Source organism: Eublepharis macularius, chromosome 4 (assembly GCF_028583425.1).
Source record: "Eublepharis macularius isolate TG4126 chromosome 4, MPM_Emac_v1.0, whole genome shotgun sequence".
Lineage (NCBI taxonomy): Eukaryota > Metazoa > Chordata > Lepidosauria > Squamata > Eublepharidae > Eublepharis > Eublepharis macularius.
In genome coordinates this window covers 6,515,738-6,529,839 of record NC_072793.1, presented here as the reverse complement: position 1 = coordinate 6,529,839, position 14,102 = coordinate 6,515,738, and the positions used below count along the sequence as shown (strand labels likewise).

General features: G+C 47.8%; 1 protein-coding gene across 1 annotated transcript in view; it reads right to left on the bottom strand.

The window, feature by feature from the left end:
* Positions 1–1,416: 1,416 nt before the first annotated feature.
* The window catches only part of CA10 (carbonic anhydrase 10), a 720,933-nt gene continuing 708,247 nt past the window's right edge, over positions 1,417–14,102 (bottom strand). Inside the window, exons 9-10 of the mRNA XM_054977005.1 lie at positions 7,008–7,182; positions 1,417–2,119 (exon numbers count right to left, since the gene is read on the bottom strand). Of these exons, the coding sequence (XP_054832980.1) occupies positions 2,097–2,119; positions 7,008–7,182 (198 nt within the window). The 3' untranslated portion in view covers positions 1,417–2,096. The remainder of the gene's footprint in view (positions 2,120–7,007; positions 7,183–14,102) is intronic.

The window sequence follows — 14,102 nt, the reverse complement described above, 5'->3', positions numbered from 1 at the left end:
AAAAACTTAGAGACTCTCTACATTAGGCATCTTACACGGGGACTCTCAACTGTAGGGAGATGCAATTTTAGTCGCGAAGCGTAGTTTAAAGGCTCTGTCAATTTCACCTCTCTCTACAAGGGTAGATTAAAAAGACAAAGCTGGCAGAAATAGTTCCTCAGAGGGTTCATAAATTTCCTCTTTGCCTCCTGGTTAACATGTGTATCCCTACACTTGAGCATCCCCGTGTAAGATGTCTCGAGTAGACTCTTAGACTGCTGCAGATCATTCTTGGAGCAGCTACCAGTCAGGACTGAGGAAGCCCCCGCCACTGGAACCAACTAGTCTCAAGAAAAAGTGAGGTGGGATCTTCCTGCCTGTGAAAAAAGAAACAGTGGTGATTGGGTCAATCATATGCATGCTTACTCAGAGGAATACTGCACTGTGTTCAATCAGGCCACTCTCAGGGAAGTTTGATGAGAAAGGCCTGCACCTCATTCAGAGTTTTCTCCTTCTCTACTAGCTGTGGATTTAAATTCACAGGCCAAGCCACAGAAAAATGGCCGTGATCATCGGAGGTGTTTAAACTGAGAACACTGTCAAAGTCTTTGTAGCTCTTCTCACTTCTGGCTGTGGAAAGGAGGTGAAGTAGGCATGACTCAGGTGTAAAGACAACCCACAGTTAGCTGCTAAGTGAATGCTTCTGGAGGATTCTCAAGCTCATGTGTATCTCCTCATCCCAACCAGTTGAACAGCCATCTAATTAACACTTTGTCTCTGCAAACCAGGATTATAAACTACAGAATTCTTTAACTGGATCTATGCATGTAAGAGGAAGAGGTAGTGGGAACATGGGGGCCCATATTTTTACTCCATCAGGTCCCAAAAGACTATGTGGGGTTAGGGGGGCAGAATGAAATTTTCAGTGGGAAAATGGGATGAGTGGAAAGTGTTAAATAGCTCCTCCTTGAAATTGCAGCCCAAAGGCTGTAGTCTGTAAAGAAAGAAAGTCAGTGTAAGGGATTCAGCGTGAGGAATCAAAGTTGCGGGCTGCTTAGCTGCTGGTTGATACAAAATACGTCCCATTTTAAATTAGCTGCTGAAGGGGGCATTAGGGTCATGCTGTAGATTCTCTGAATAAGGCCCACAATATTTTAGAATTGCCTTCTATGGTTGATCTTTATATACTGAAATTAAAGTTACATCCATTTATTTAAATCCATTCCCAATTACTATTAGTTTAGACAAACAGGGCACAAAGAAACAATGCAAGTTTTCTTATTGTGGTGTGTGTTTTCAGTTTAATACGTAGTCCAAGGTCTAGAGGATTTTCATTTTAAAGAGGAAAAAGTAAACCAAAGCAAGTATAGTAAATTAATTTGTTAAACACATTTATTGAATTGTTAACAGTAACCAAACACAATGTATGACCTTTGTAAAACAAGAAACAGAAAAGAACGGATTAATTCAGTCTTGGCAGTTCCTACTACAGCTATGTGATGAGGGGAAAATATTTCAATTTCCTTTATATTCTTCAAGTGATCTATTTACAGAACTTATCTCAGTATCTGTCCATTATTAAATAAACAGAAGGATCATGACCCGGAAATAAGTTTACCTTACAATCTTCTAGTTCTGCTTTGCCAGTAACCAGTAATGAGAGTGATATGAGAGCTTTCCAAGGATTACTTGGCACACAGAACACAAATCCACTTGGATGAGGGAGTGAGCCACCATTTTTTTTTAAATGGGAAGATGATGGGAGGAGAGAAGGGAGGAGGGGTACAGAGGAAGAATTTCATATCTACAAAGTTTGAAAAGTCTTTCCTTGGTGAGCTATAGTAGTTTCAGGAAAACAGTATCAAAATTGTACTCATGTTAACGGTAGATAGTGTCTCTTTTTTTGTTTTGTTACAACCGATCATATGAATAAATTTCATTTTGGTGAATTCCCAACTTGGCATCCTTTTGTTTGGGGAGAGGGGAGCACGACTGTGTGTGCTGTCTATGAAGTACAAAGACCGAAGACTGAATGAGGCTGGGGGCTTTCTGCATTATGTCAATTCACAGTAGTAGCATTCCACTGAGGTTAAGAGTTCTTCCTGCTTTCATCTTAATTACTTGAGCAGCCATTCATTTACTGCAAGGGAGTGAAAAAACAGTGGGGTTTTCATAATTACACCAAAGCAGTGATATATCTACAGAAGATTATAAAAATAATTAGAATATAGATTTTAGGACAGATACTGCAAACAAACCAGAACCGGTGTTAAGAATGGGCTAGATTAGATGACTTCTTTGATGGAGAAAGAATTTCATTATTGGAAGAAGACTTAGAACTAAACTTAGCGGGATGGAGTTGGGGGATTCGACCTACTGTGTTGATCCCACAGTTATTACTAGAACTGGGAGGAGGGGAGAGCCAGAGAAGAGAGAGAGAGAGAGAGAGAGAGAGAGAGAGAGAAAACTAGAATCCGGAGGAAATGATATTTAATTCCTTTTAGACATTAAAACTCACCAGGACTCAGTTGTGTATCAAAGCAGAATATTTGACAGTACTGATTGTATATTGAATGTTTTTTCCATAACATACTCTCCATTTTAAATATTTCAAAGCTGTTTCCCACAGTTAAAAGTCTATAGCCATGAAAAATTCATTATAAAATCCAAATCAAATTGTAATAACATATTAAGAGCAGCATATTGCATGGTGTTTGTAGGGTATGGCTTGAACTTTGGGAACTCTACGTTTTTCATCAAGAATAGTTCTTTCAAAAAACCTCCAAAACTTAAACAATTTGACCAAGTCCAAGCAAGCGCAGGACACAATATTTACCTACATGGTATTTTTTATTGGTTGCTTTGTTGTTGAGCTTAAACACACACACCTTTCCTCAGGAGTTTAACAGTATCTGAAACAGAGCATTCACTTGGAGCTCAAATTTGAAACCTCATTACCTGGATTACCTTGATGTCACTCTTTTTTGTTGAACTGAACTGTATTTGTCAGTCAGAGACTTCGGGGGTTCACAGAGAGCTAAGTGACAATAAGCACTGGCGATGCTGTTACAGTGCAATCCTATGGTGAGTCACACCAGTCTAAGCCTATTGAAGTCAATGAACTTAGACTAAATCAACTCTCCATAGGATTGCACTGTTAGTTACCTAAATTACTAGTGTCCAACCCTTTAGACAATAAATCCTAGTTTATGAGACGGTCACTGCAGTAGTGTTACCAACTCCAGGTCAGGACATTCCTGAAGCTAGGGTTGCCAACTCTGGGCTAGAAAATTCCTAGAGATTTGGGTGTGAAGTTTGCAGAAGATCGAGTTTGGGAAGGAGAGGAACCTCAGTAGGGTATAATGCCATACAGTCTACCCTCCAAGGCTGCCATTTTCTCCAGGGGGATCTGATGTCTGTAAACTTGAAATCAGTTGTAATTTTGAGAGATCTCCAGACTCCACCTGGAGGTTGGCAACCTTAAATCATAGTAAGCCCTACAATACATAGACAAGCCCCTTCCCGATGTGCTTCATCTCTATTATGATGTTCTCTGGAATGGCTGGCAAAGTGTAGACAGCTTGGGTGCTACAGCAACATCCACAGGCCGCTTTGTTCTGTCCAGGCAATGTCATAAACTCTTGCAGCCCACACTATGCAAGTCCAATGTTTTTGACAGGATTTTCAGCTTTAGGGGTATGCCATGCCTCTTTCAATGAAGGATGCTTAGGCCCAATTTTCATGTTCATTTTTGGAGATTTAAAGCCAATGGGAGAACTTGTTTTAGCAATTTTATTGTTGTAGTAAATTTTTTCCTTCTTGGATTTGCCTACAATATGGGGATATCTTGGGTTGGATGTGGTGATCTGCCCATGCAAGGATCATGGATCTCCCCCACCTTCTCCTCTCTCCAACATTCCCAGACCCTAGGAAGTTGATTCCCAGAGTTGCAGGACCCATGTGGAGTAGGAGCCAATCCATATAAGACAGCTGGCTGCAGTGAGGAGAGAGAAAAGAGCAAAATACTTACCTCCTTTCTCTTGTGTCAGTACAGCTCTGCTGATGGAAAAGGGTGGAAACATCATTTCTCCTCCTCCCCCACCTCAGAACAGCCCACCTACTGGCATGGCTATATTCCATGTTGATCCTGTAGCCCTAGGAATCAACTTTCCGAGTGAGTCAGAAGGGACTGCTTGGAAAAGGCAGGGAGAAGACCCATTCCATCAACTCCTTCCCTGAACTCTACTGCTGGGTCCATAGCTGCAATTAAATTTGGTATTTCCCACAGCATGGAAAAGCATACAGTTAACATAGAACAGACTATGTACTAAACACAATGCTAGGCCTATGCTCAGGTTCCCCTACCTTCAAACTGAGAAAGGTGGTGGGTGAGAGGGAGCACCAGTTCTCTCTCTCGCATGTGTAAAGTGCGCATGCACTTCATGGGGCTTCCAATGACATCACTTGCAGTTCAAACCAGAGGAAATGGAGTCTCAGCAGGGCCAGTTTTTGCTATGTTTTGGATCAATTCTTAAAGAATTGGCCCTGCTGAGAACCCATTGCTGGGTTTGACTGAAAGTGATATCATCAGTAGCTCTGGCCTGCCTTCCTGAACTATTCCCCTCCCATCAGCAAAGCAGAGGTGGGGAAAGCAGCTGGGGATGGGGGATCCCCTGACCCCATCAGGTGGCTGGCAACCCTATTTAGACTTTCCAGTCCTCCCTCTATGACTTTACCATAGTGTTTCCAGTGATTTCTAGAGCTACCTTTGGTCACTTCTGGATTTTACCCGGAACTTAATATAGCAACATCTGTGGCATTGGCGCCTCCCATATCCCTGCCTCCCTCCTGCTGGCTTGGCCTGGCAACCCTACCTAGGACACAACCTAAAACAGCCCTTAAGGCCCATTGAAATCAATGTGTTGGATTATAAGCATTGTGTTTAGCACATAGTCTGTTCTATGTTAACTGTATACTTTTCCATGCTGTGGGAAATACCAAATTTAATTGCAGCTATGAATTAGAATCAGAATATATGCTATGGGATTCAATAAACATTAACAGGCCACCAAAATGCATTGGCTTTTTCTTTAACAATGTTAATGCTGGATTTCTATGTGGATATTTCAATATGAGATCAATTTTATATATTTATTTATATTCTGCCTTTCTCACTGAGACTCAAGGCGGATTACGTAGTGTGAGATTACATAGTGTGTTTACAGAGAAGAATGAGCTCACAAATATTAATCAGAGCCTTTCTTTTCTTTTACAAGATAAGGACCCCATACATTACCAGGTCACTGGCATCCTATCTTTTAGTAATCCAGTCTAAAATTAGAAAAATCTTGTGATTGGAGTGAGATCCTTTTATTGTTATTATTGGTAATAGTGCCAGTTTGGTGTAGTGGTTAAGAGCGCGGGACTCTGATCTGGAGAGCTGGGTTTGATTCCCCACTCCTCCACTTGAAGCCAGCTGGGTGACCTTGGGTCCATCACAGCTCTCTCAGAACTCTCTCAGCCACACCCACCTCACAGGATGATTGTTGTTGTGGGGATAATAATAACATACTTTGTAAACTGCTGAGTGGGCGTTAAGTCATCCTGAAGGGCAGTATATAAATTGAATGTTGTTGTTATTGTTGTTGTTATTAGTAGTAGTAGTAGTATTTTGGTTTTTTGTTTGTTAATGTGGGATCAGGCTTAAGGCTATGGTCAAAAGAGCTGTACCAGGAAAGGAAAGGATAAATTATGTTTATTTGCTTTATATTAAATACCAGCTTTTGCTACGTGCTAATGTAGTCAGTAAAAAGATTTCCCATGGGCAAATGCTGGGGAGGGACTACTTCACCATCTGTTTATTTTTAAATCCAGCCTTTCCCCCAAGGAGCTCAGAGTGGTGTACATGGCTCCTTACTTCCCCACTTTATCCTCATAACCACCCTGTGGGGCAAGTTAGGCTGAGAGTGACTGGCTGGAGGTTATCTGTGAGCCTCATGGCTCAATGCAGGTTTGCGCCTGCCTCTTGCCAGGTTCTAGACCAACCATCTAACCACCATATACTACAGGATTTTTCTATATCAAACTGGTTCTCTCTGGCAAAATGCTGGTAAAACACCTGGAAAATAATTAATTCATGATTTCAGAAATGACCATAAAAACTGGGCCTTTGAGGACTATGCTGTGAGGAGACCATATATCAAAAGCAGAAAAGGTTTAAAGTTTTTTTTTTTAAAATTCCCATTGGGAACACCTTGAATTACTTAGGCTGCTTCCATGGAAATAGATTCATTGGTGAACAGAGTTCTGAATCAGCCACATATTCAGAAGGGCAATACCCACCTCTGTTAGTCTATAAGGTTTGGCAACATCAGTGTGGGAGAGCATGCCAAAACACCAACAATAATTTTGCAACTTCACAAAAGGAACCTTTCTTTAATGAGAAACTTTGAGCTTCCTGTTTACAAGTGATAATGAGTAACTTCATTATTTTATGAAGGCTCAGCTGTAAATGACACAGCATTCCTTAGAACACTTTCATAGGGGTAAGCCCTACTAAACAGACCTGAGATGGATGCAGGACAGGACTGTTCTTGGAGTGGTTGCTTCAGGCTCTCCGTATATGGAGCCATTACTTTCTCATCTGTCTGCTTAAAGTTGTTCCCAAGGTGCCTGGAACTCGTTCTGATTTTTTTTTATACACAAGAAGAATTTAGCATTTGACTCCCATTTGAACATCAGATGCTTCAAGATAGAACTGGTCTGAATATTCCACGGCAGAGATTACTTCCAAAGGAGCAATTATTTTCCCTGTGCAGGCATTCCATTTCTCAAAAAAGTTTGCCTTCAATTCAATATTTTTGTTTCAACTGTGTCAGCCCATCCTAATATCTGACTTGGGCAGTTAGTCACCTTCCATTTTCCCATGTATGTATTATTTTGTTGAATATCTAGATGCATGTGAGAAAAGGGGCCTCGCAAAATTATCAAAATAATAATTTAAAAATGAAATCATGTTAGAAGCATACCTCTATACTGTAGTTTCTGTGCTCTATTGTTTGGGCAATCTTTCCCCTGTAAACTAAAGTTGATGTTTGTTCGAATACATCGGTTGTTGAGAGGCTGGACTGGTCTGAAGTTGTCGCTCATACTCAGGAATATCTGTGAAGGCTGATTCTGGCTTAGCAGTCGTAATGAATGCATCTGTACAAAACATAAAACGCACTCCCATGTCACACACAAGATTTGCATGTGTTAATTTGTTCTAGGAGCATAATATATGGTCCACTCATAAACCCAGGATAATTTCACATACAATTAGGAAAAGTAGTTTGACTGTTTATAGTCAGGGCTCTATGGAGCCTGTGCTTAAAAAATAAAACAAAAATTCTGCACCCAGAAAAGTTGAACTCTGCCGCCTTTATATTGCAAGTTAGGGATGGTGGTGAAACCCTGTTAGGTGCATCTCATAATCAAATCTTGGTTCTCTCCCACTGAAACTCAATTTAGGGAAGTTAATGGAGCAGTTCAAGAGGGGTTTACATTCTTTTGTCTGTTTATTTTGTCCTGGTGTCTATGTAGACCACAAACGTAGAAGAAACATTTTCATTAAAGTCCCGCAGCAGCAGTTACGCTTTCCCTTTGCCGGCCTGACGTGTCCCCCTCCCTTCCCTGCCAAGTTCTATAGACCCATGTTGTTACAGGAGAATCCATTGTTAGGAGGGTTAAAAAAACCCCCTATAATGGCACACTTTTCTAACCTTTCAAACCTGATGCTTCTTACTACTGGCTAAACAGACTCTGCCCTAGGGAAAAGAGGGTAAAATGTTTCAAAAAGCCATTCCCAAATGGCAGGCGGAAGACTAAAGGACAGACTACTTTCTGTTCTCAAGGAAAGGTTGAAATGGATTGAAAATTCACCTTGGTTATCTGATACAAGCACATTAAAATTGCACTTTTATAAACATTCACAGTAGGAAAGAAGCTCAGAAGTATTCTAACAGTACAATCCTAAGAATATTTTCCTGAGAGTGAGACCTATTGAATAGACTTGAGAAGTTCTGAGTAGACATGGGCACGAACAGCATTACAGACGCAAAAAAAAACATGAACAAGCTGTTCGTGAGGTGCCATTGCCAACGAACAAGCAGTCGTCGCAAGCCTCGTTCGTTGCATTCGTCCGCTGATTGTAAAGCCAGACAGCCAGGCACCTTCAATCCATTCCTGTGGCAACGGAGGCAGGGAGTGCCTGAACTCTGTCTGCACTCCTTCTGTCGCCCTGGAAACCCCAATCTGAGCCCAGCTTAGCTTGATGGGCAGGTCTTCCTTCCAAGTGTGGAGCTGCAAATTGGTTACAATTGGTTACATGGCAGCAGAGACCAGGAGAGAGGGAGGGTGAAAGGGTGGTGTTCAGTGGCCATGGGAACTCCAATCTCACCCCTGCAAACCCTGTTAGGCAGTTCTGACTGCCAACCACAGACCTCCTGCTTTTCCCTATGAGACCTCTGCCTATAAAAGGGCACTGTGCTCCCAGTTCTGGCTTTCAGTTTCAGCAAGCAGTGGAGTGGGAAAGAGCTGTTGCTAGCCTTTTGGGGGAGAGACAGGGAGAGTGCATTGGAGCTGGGATTTTTTCAGTGTGTGGTGGGTGGGATAGGGATCTATCCCCTCTGGTTCCAGGGCTGCTGCCAGGCCCTGAAGCCAAGCTCTGTGGGCACCTCGGCTGAAGGCTCACATTATTATTAGTGCCTGATCTGGTCATGTACCTGGGAGTGCTGGGCTAGGGCTCTACCCCCTCCCTCTGGTTCCAGGACTGCTGCCAGGCCCTAGGCCAAGCTCAGTGGGCACCTTGGCTGAGGGCTCACACTGATATTATTATCAGTGCCTGATCTGGTCAGGTCTCTGGGAGTGCTGGGCTAGGGCTCTACCCCCTCCTTCTGGTTCCAGGGCTGCTGCCTGGCTCTGGGGCCAAGCTCAGTAGGCACCTCGTCTGAGGGCTCACAGTGTTGTCTCCTTTTCTTTCCTCCTTCTTGTTTGCTGGCACAATGAGGCTTCGGCCGGGGGCCAAGGGTGGTTGTGGGGAGAAGTGCAAAAATTGTCCTGGTTGCCTCATGGGAAGCAGTACTAGACAGGGCTCTGGGGCAGCAGAGACTCCCACTTCCCAAAAATCACCTGTGGGGGCTGTGGAGGAGGCTGAAGAGCTCTTGCCACCGGGGGAAGAGGAACTCTTTAAACTGTATTGTCGAAGGCTTTCACGGCCGGAGAACGATGGTTGTTGTGGGTTTTCCGGGCTGTATTGCCGTGGTCTTGGCATTGTAGTTCCTGACGTTTCGCCAGCAGCTGTGGCTGGCATCTTCAGAGGTGTAGCACCAAAAGACAGAGATCTCTCAGAGCCCGGAAAACCCACAACAACCAACTCTTTAAACTGTTTGAAGAGGAGGAGGGTGAGGGATCCATGGAGGAATGGTTGGGGTTCTATGAAACATCCATCCCAAACTCCTGGTGCTTTCCCTGCCTGCAGTCCACCCCTCACACTGTCTTCCATTGCCAGCTCCGCAGCGTGGCCAGTGACCATTCGTCCTCCTTCCCCTGGAACAGTAAGTGGGCCACGGTTCAAACTCTCTGTATGGAGGCACTATTGGGCCTTTCCGAATGACCCCCTTGTAGTGCAGTGCCGTGTCTGTGGTGGCCTGGTGCACAGGGGCAATGACCCGAAGCACCTGTCATCGATGGTCCTGACCAGGCACCTGAAGACACACCACCCGAGCCTGTGGTGTCTGTCCTTGGCCAGTGAAACATCTGGAGGGGGGAGACAGAGGGCTACCAGCTCCTCTGAGCCGGGATCAGTGGGAGGGTCACCGGAATCCATCACAAGCAAGAAGCCTTGCCCCAAGGGTGCTGCTGGTGGGAGCGGAACGGTCAGACAGGCTGCCCTTGCGGAGGTTGTTCCCTCGGGGTCGGGGATAGTGCCATTGAAAAGCATGAAGTCCAGGGCTCAGGAGGCAGGCATTCGTGTTGTGGCAGAGAAGATTGCCCTGCAAGGATTCCCCCTATCCGTCGTGGAGGGCATGGGCTTCCAAAGGCTGCTTCAGAACTTTGCCCCATGGTTCTCCATGCCGCCATGGCACAGCATTGGGCGTCGCATCCTGCCTGCCCTCTACCTGTCTGTGCAAGACATGGTGCTCAGGGAGCTGTCGGCCACCAAAGGCCGTACCGTTCTTGGCCTGGGGTGGCGGAGGTCCTCTGGAGCAGCTGCCATCACAGGTACCTTTCCATCACCACCCACTGGTGGCAACCAGAGGACCTCCGCCACCCCAGGCCAAGAACTGGCCCCCAGGAAAAGGTGCCATGCTTGACACCGGGCTACAGGGTAGTTCTTCTCCAGGCCCGAGGGATGGACGAGGTCCATACTGGGAAGAACATCGCCATACTGGGAAGAACATCACCGTAAAGGCGGCTCTGAGGGAGTGGATGGAGGGGCGTAAGGGTTTGTCCATGGCTTCATGGTGACAGACATGGGAAGCAACATATTGGCAGCCCTGAAAGAGGCATCCCTCTTTGGCCTGGTGTGCATGGTGCACAAGCTGCACCTGGTGATGAGGGACGTGCTCGGGCTGGGGAGCAAGCCAAGGGACAGCTGGGACAAGGGAACCTTGTGGATGCGCAATCTGCTGGAGAGCTATCACTGCATCGCTTCCCACTTCTCCCGCAGCATCAACTCTTCCCGCTAGCTGTTCCAGAGGCAGGGGGAGGGGGTCCCCCAAGTACCAACTCTTTCAGGACCTGCCCACCCACTGGAACTCCACCTATGACATGATATGTTGTCTGGTGGAGCAAAGGGGCCTGTTGCAGGACATCCTGTCATCCACGGATGTTCTGAGGAGGGGAGAGGAGCTGAGCCTCAGCTCCATGGAATGGAGAGTCCTTGGCCAGATGTCCCGGATACTGAAACCCTTTAAGGAGTCCACTGAGCTCCTGTGCTCCTATGAGGCCAGCCTGGGTCAGGTCATCCCCCTGATCCACGGGTTCGACCAGTTCCTGGCCAAGGAGCTCGAGCATGAGAAAGAGCTGCTCCCAAGGGTCCGGGACTTTGTGATGAGGATCCAGGCATGCGTGGCCAAGCGCTTGCATCCTCTGCGCCACGAGGTGCCATCTCCCGGATCAAGGGCAGCATCGACATGCAGGCGTGTCAGATGCAGTGCTGGAAAAAGGAGCTCTGCACAGCGGTGCTCCGTTTCTAGAAAGAGAAGGGAACCGGGCAGGTGCGAGGGGCGAGCTGTGGAGAAGGAGTAGCAGGAGGAGGAGGAGGGGTGGGGGGAGAGCCATGCCAGGAGAGATCCACCCAAATGGCCCCACTTGATCTTTGGGACTCAACAGTGGCCTGTGTGGTTGGCCGCAGCACAGTGGGTGCATCGTTCGCAGAGGAGGACTCGGCAGTGGCTATGGTTTGAGAGTACCTGGCGGAGCCCACCAAGTCCCCCCACTCCAACCCCTTGGAGTATTGGGCAGGTAATTCTGCCATATGGCCGGACCTGTCCATCGTGGCAACCAACATCCTGTCCTGCCCTCCCACCAGCGTGCAGAGCGAGCGGATGTTCTCCCACCTGGGAGACCTCCTCTGTTCCCGCTGCGCACATCTGCACCCAGACCTGGTGGACATGTTGACCTTCGTGAAGGTCAACCTCAACATCCTTGGGCATCCCTCCTTAGACCTGGACCTATCTGGCCTCTGAACCTCCCCAAGTCTACTGTGGTTCTCAGCCAAGCTCCTGTGTAGCGGGCTCCAGCACTCCTCGGTTCTCAGGGCTGCTTCCACGGCTGGCAACCCGTGGTCCTCCTCTCCCAGACAAGTTCCTGGCCGCTCCCTCTTTCAATCTCTCCCTCTCTTGATGGCAACAATACAACCCTTCCCCACAACTTGTCCTGCCCATCCTGTCCTCTCACTGACAATTTCCCAGACAGTCCCTCTTTCATCCTCACCCTTTGTGGATGGAATCGGAATGACCATTCCCAATGACCTCTTCTATCCTGCCCATCCCATCCTGGCCGCGAAGCCTTTGGGCACAGGGGACTACCACGCCATTGCCGCTGCCTTTGGGCCTTCCCGGTCCCACTCTGCAATGCGGCCGTGACAACCCGTTGTCCTCCTCTCCTCAACACGGTCCTGGACATTCCCTCTTTCAACCTCTCCCTCTCTGGAAACACTCAGATGCCTCCCAACCTCTCCTATCCTGCCCACCCCATCCTTTCTGTGAAGGCAGGAAGTTGGATAATGTTGTCTGCTGCGGCTACCCTGCAACTCAGGGTACCCTTCAACTCAAAGGCAGGAAGGTGGGTGTTGTTCGCTGCCGCCACTGAGAAAATCAGTGGGTTTCTCAGCTCATGGCTCACGAATGTGGGGGTCTTCTTTCCCGGTCCTGCCGCACAATGCGGCCATGAAGCCTTGGTCCTCCTCTTTTCCTTGACAAGTTCCCAGTCCCTCTTTCAACCTCCCCATATCTGGAATAGCTCAGACCCCTCCCAACGACCTCTCCCATCCTGACCATCCTGTCCTTTCCACAAAGGCAGGAGGTGGGTGATGTTCACTGCTGCTGCTTTTTGGCACGAGGGGCCATTCAAAAGCTGTTGCAGATATGGTTGAACTGCACGGTGCCCCCTATCCATAGACACCTGCTGTCCTCTCTGAGCAGGGGGGAATGGGTCCCACCACGACTCACGTCCTTTCTGTGAAGGCATGAAGGTGGGAGCTGTCTGCTGCTGCTGGTTTTGGCCACGAGGGACAGCTCAGCTGCTGTTGCAGATAAAGTTGTACTGCTCAGTGCCCCCATCCATGAACACCTGCTGTCCTCTCTGAGCAGGGGGGAATGGGTCCCGACCGCAACACCAGTCTTTCCGCAAATGCAGGAAGGTGAGTGATGCTAGCAGCAGCCTGCCTGTACTGCCTTGACAGGTAAGCTGTCTCTGATTGGAGCAGATTCTGTGGAACGGAGGTCCTCTGCAGGGGAACTCTTTGTCCTTCTGTCCCAGAGAAGTTCCCCTTCCTTCTTTCAACCTCTCCCTCTCTGGATGGCACCAATACGACCCCACCACACAACTTGTCCTGCCCATCCTGTCCTGTCCGTGAAGGCAGGAAGGTGGGTGATGTCAGCTACCACCGCCTTTGGGCATGGTGGACTACCATGCCACGGCCACCATCTTTGGGCCTTCCCAGTCCCACTCTGCAATGTGGCCATGACAAGCAACCTGTTGTCCTCCTCTCCTGGACATTCCTCTCCTCTCCTGGATGTTCCCTCTTTCGACCACTCCCTCTCTGGAATACTCTGACCCCTCCCAATGACCTCTCCTGTCCTGCCCATCCCACCCTTTCCACGAAGGCAGGATGGGGGGTGATGTGAGCTGCTACCATTTTTAGCCATGAGGAACAGCTCTGTGGCCGTTGCTGATAGGGTTGCACCGCACAGTACCCCCCTGTCAATGGCACCGGCTGTCAATGAGTCCCTCCCACCCTTTCCGTGAAGGCAGGAAGGTGGGTGCTGGGCTGCTGCCGTTGCTTCTTGGCACAAGGGGCGGCTCAAAAGCTTTTGCAGGTATGGTTGTGTGGCATGGTGACCCCCATCTATGGGCACCTTCTGTTGCTGCTGTGCATGTGGGGAATGGGTCCCACGACTCACTTCCTTTCCACAAAGGCAGGAAGGTGAGTGATGTTGGTGGCAGCCTCCAGTTCAACACAGGAGGGGCGGAGAAGCCTCTCCAGCAGCAGTCTGCGAATCCTTCAGGGTTGATGTTGGGGTCCTCCATCCCAGTCATGCTGTGCAATGTGGCCAGGAAGTCTTTGTCCTCCTCTCCCTGTCAACTTCCACATCCCCTCTTTCGACCTCTCCCTCTCTGGAACTGCTCCGACCCCTCCCAACTACCTCTCCCATCCTCTCCATCCCATCCTTTCCGTGAAGGCAGGAGGGTGGGTGATGGCTGCTTCCGCTGTTGACAAGATCAGTAGGTTTCAAAGATGCTCACAAATGTTTGGGTGTTTCACGGTCCTGCTCCGCTAGGTGGCCAGGAAGTGGTAACCCTCTGTCGTTTTCTCCCTGACAAGTTCTCCCTCCTGCTTTGAACCTCGCCCTCTCTGG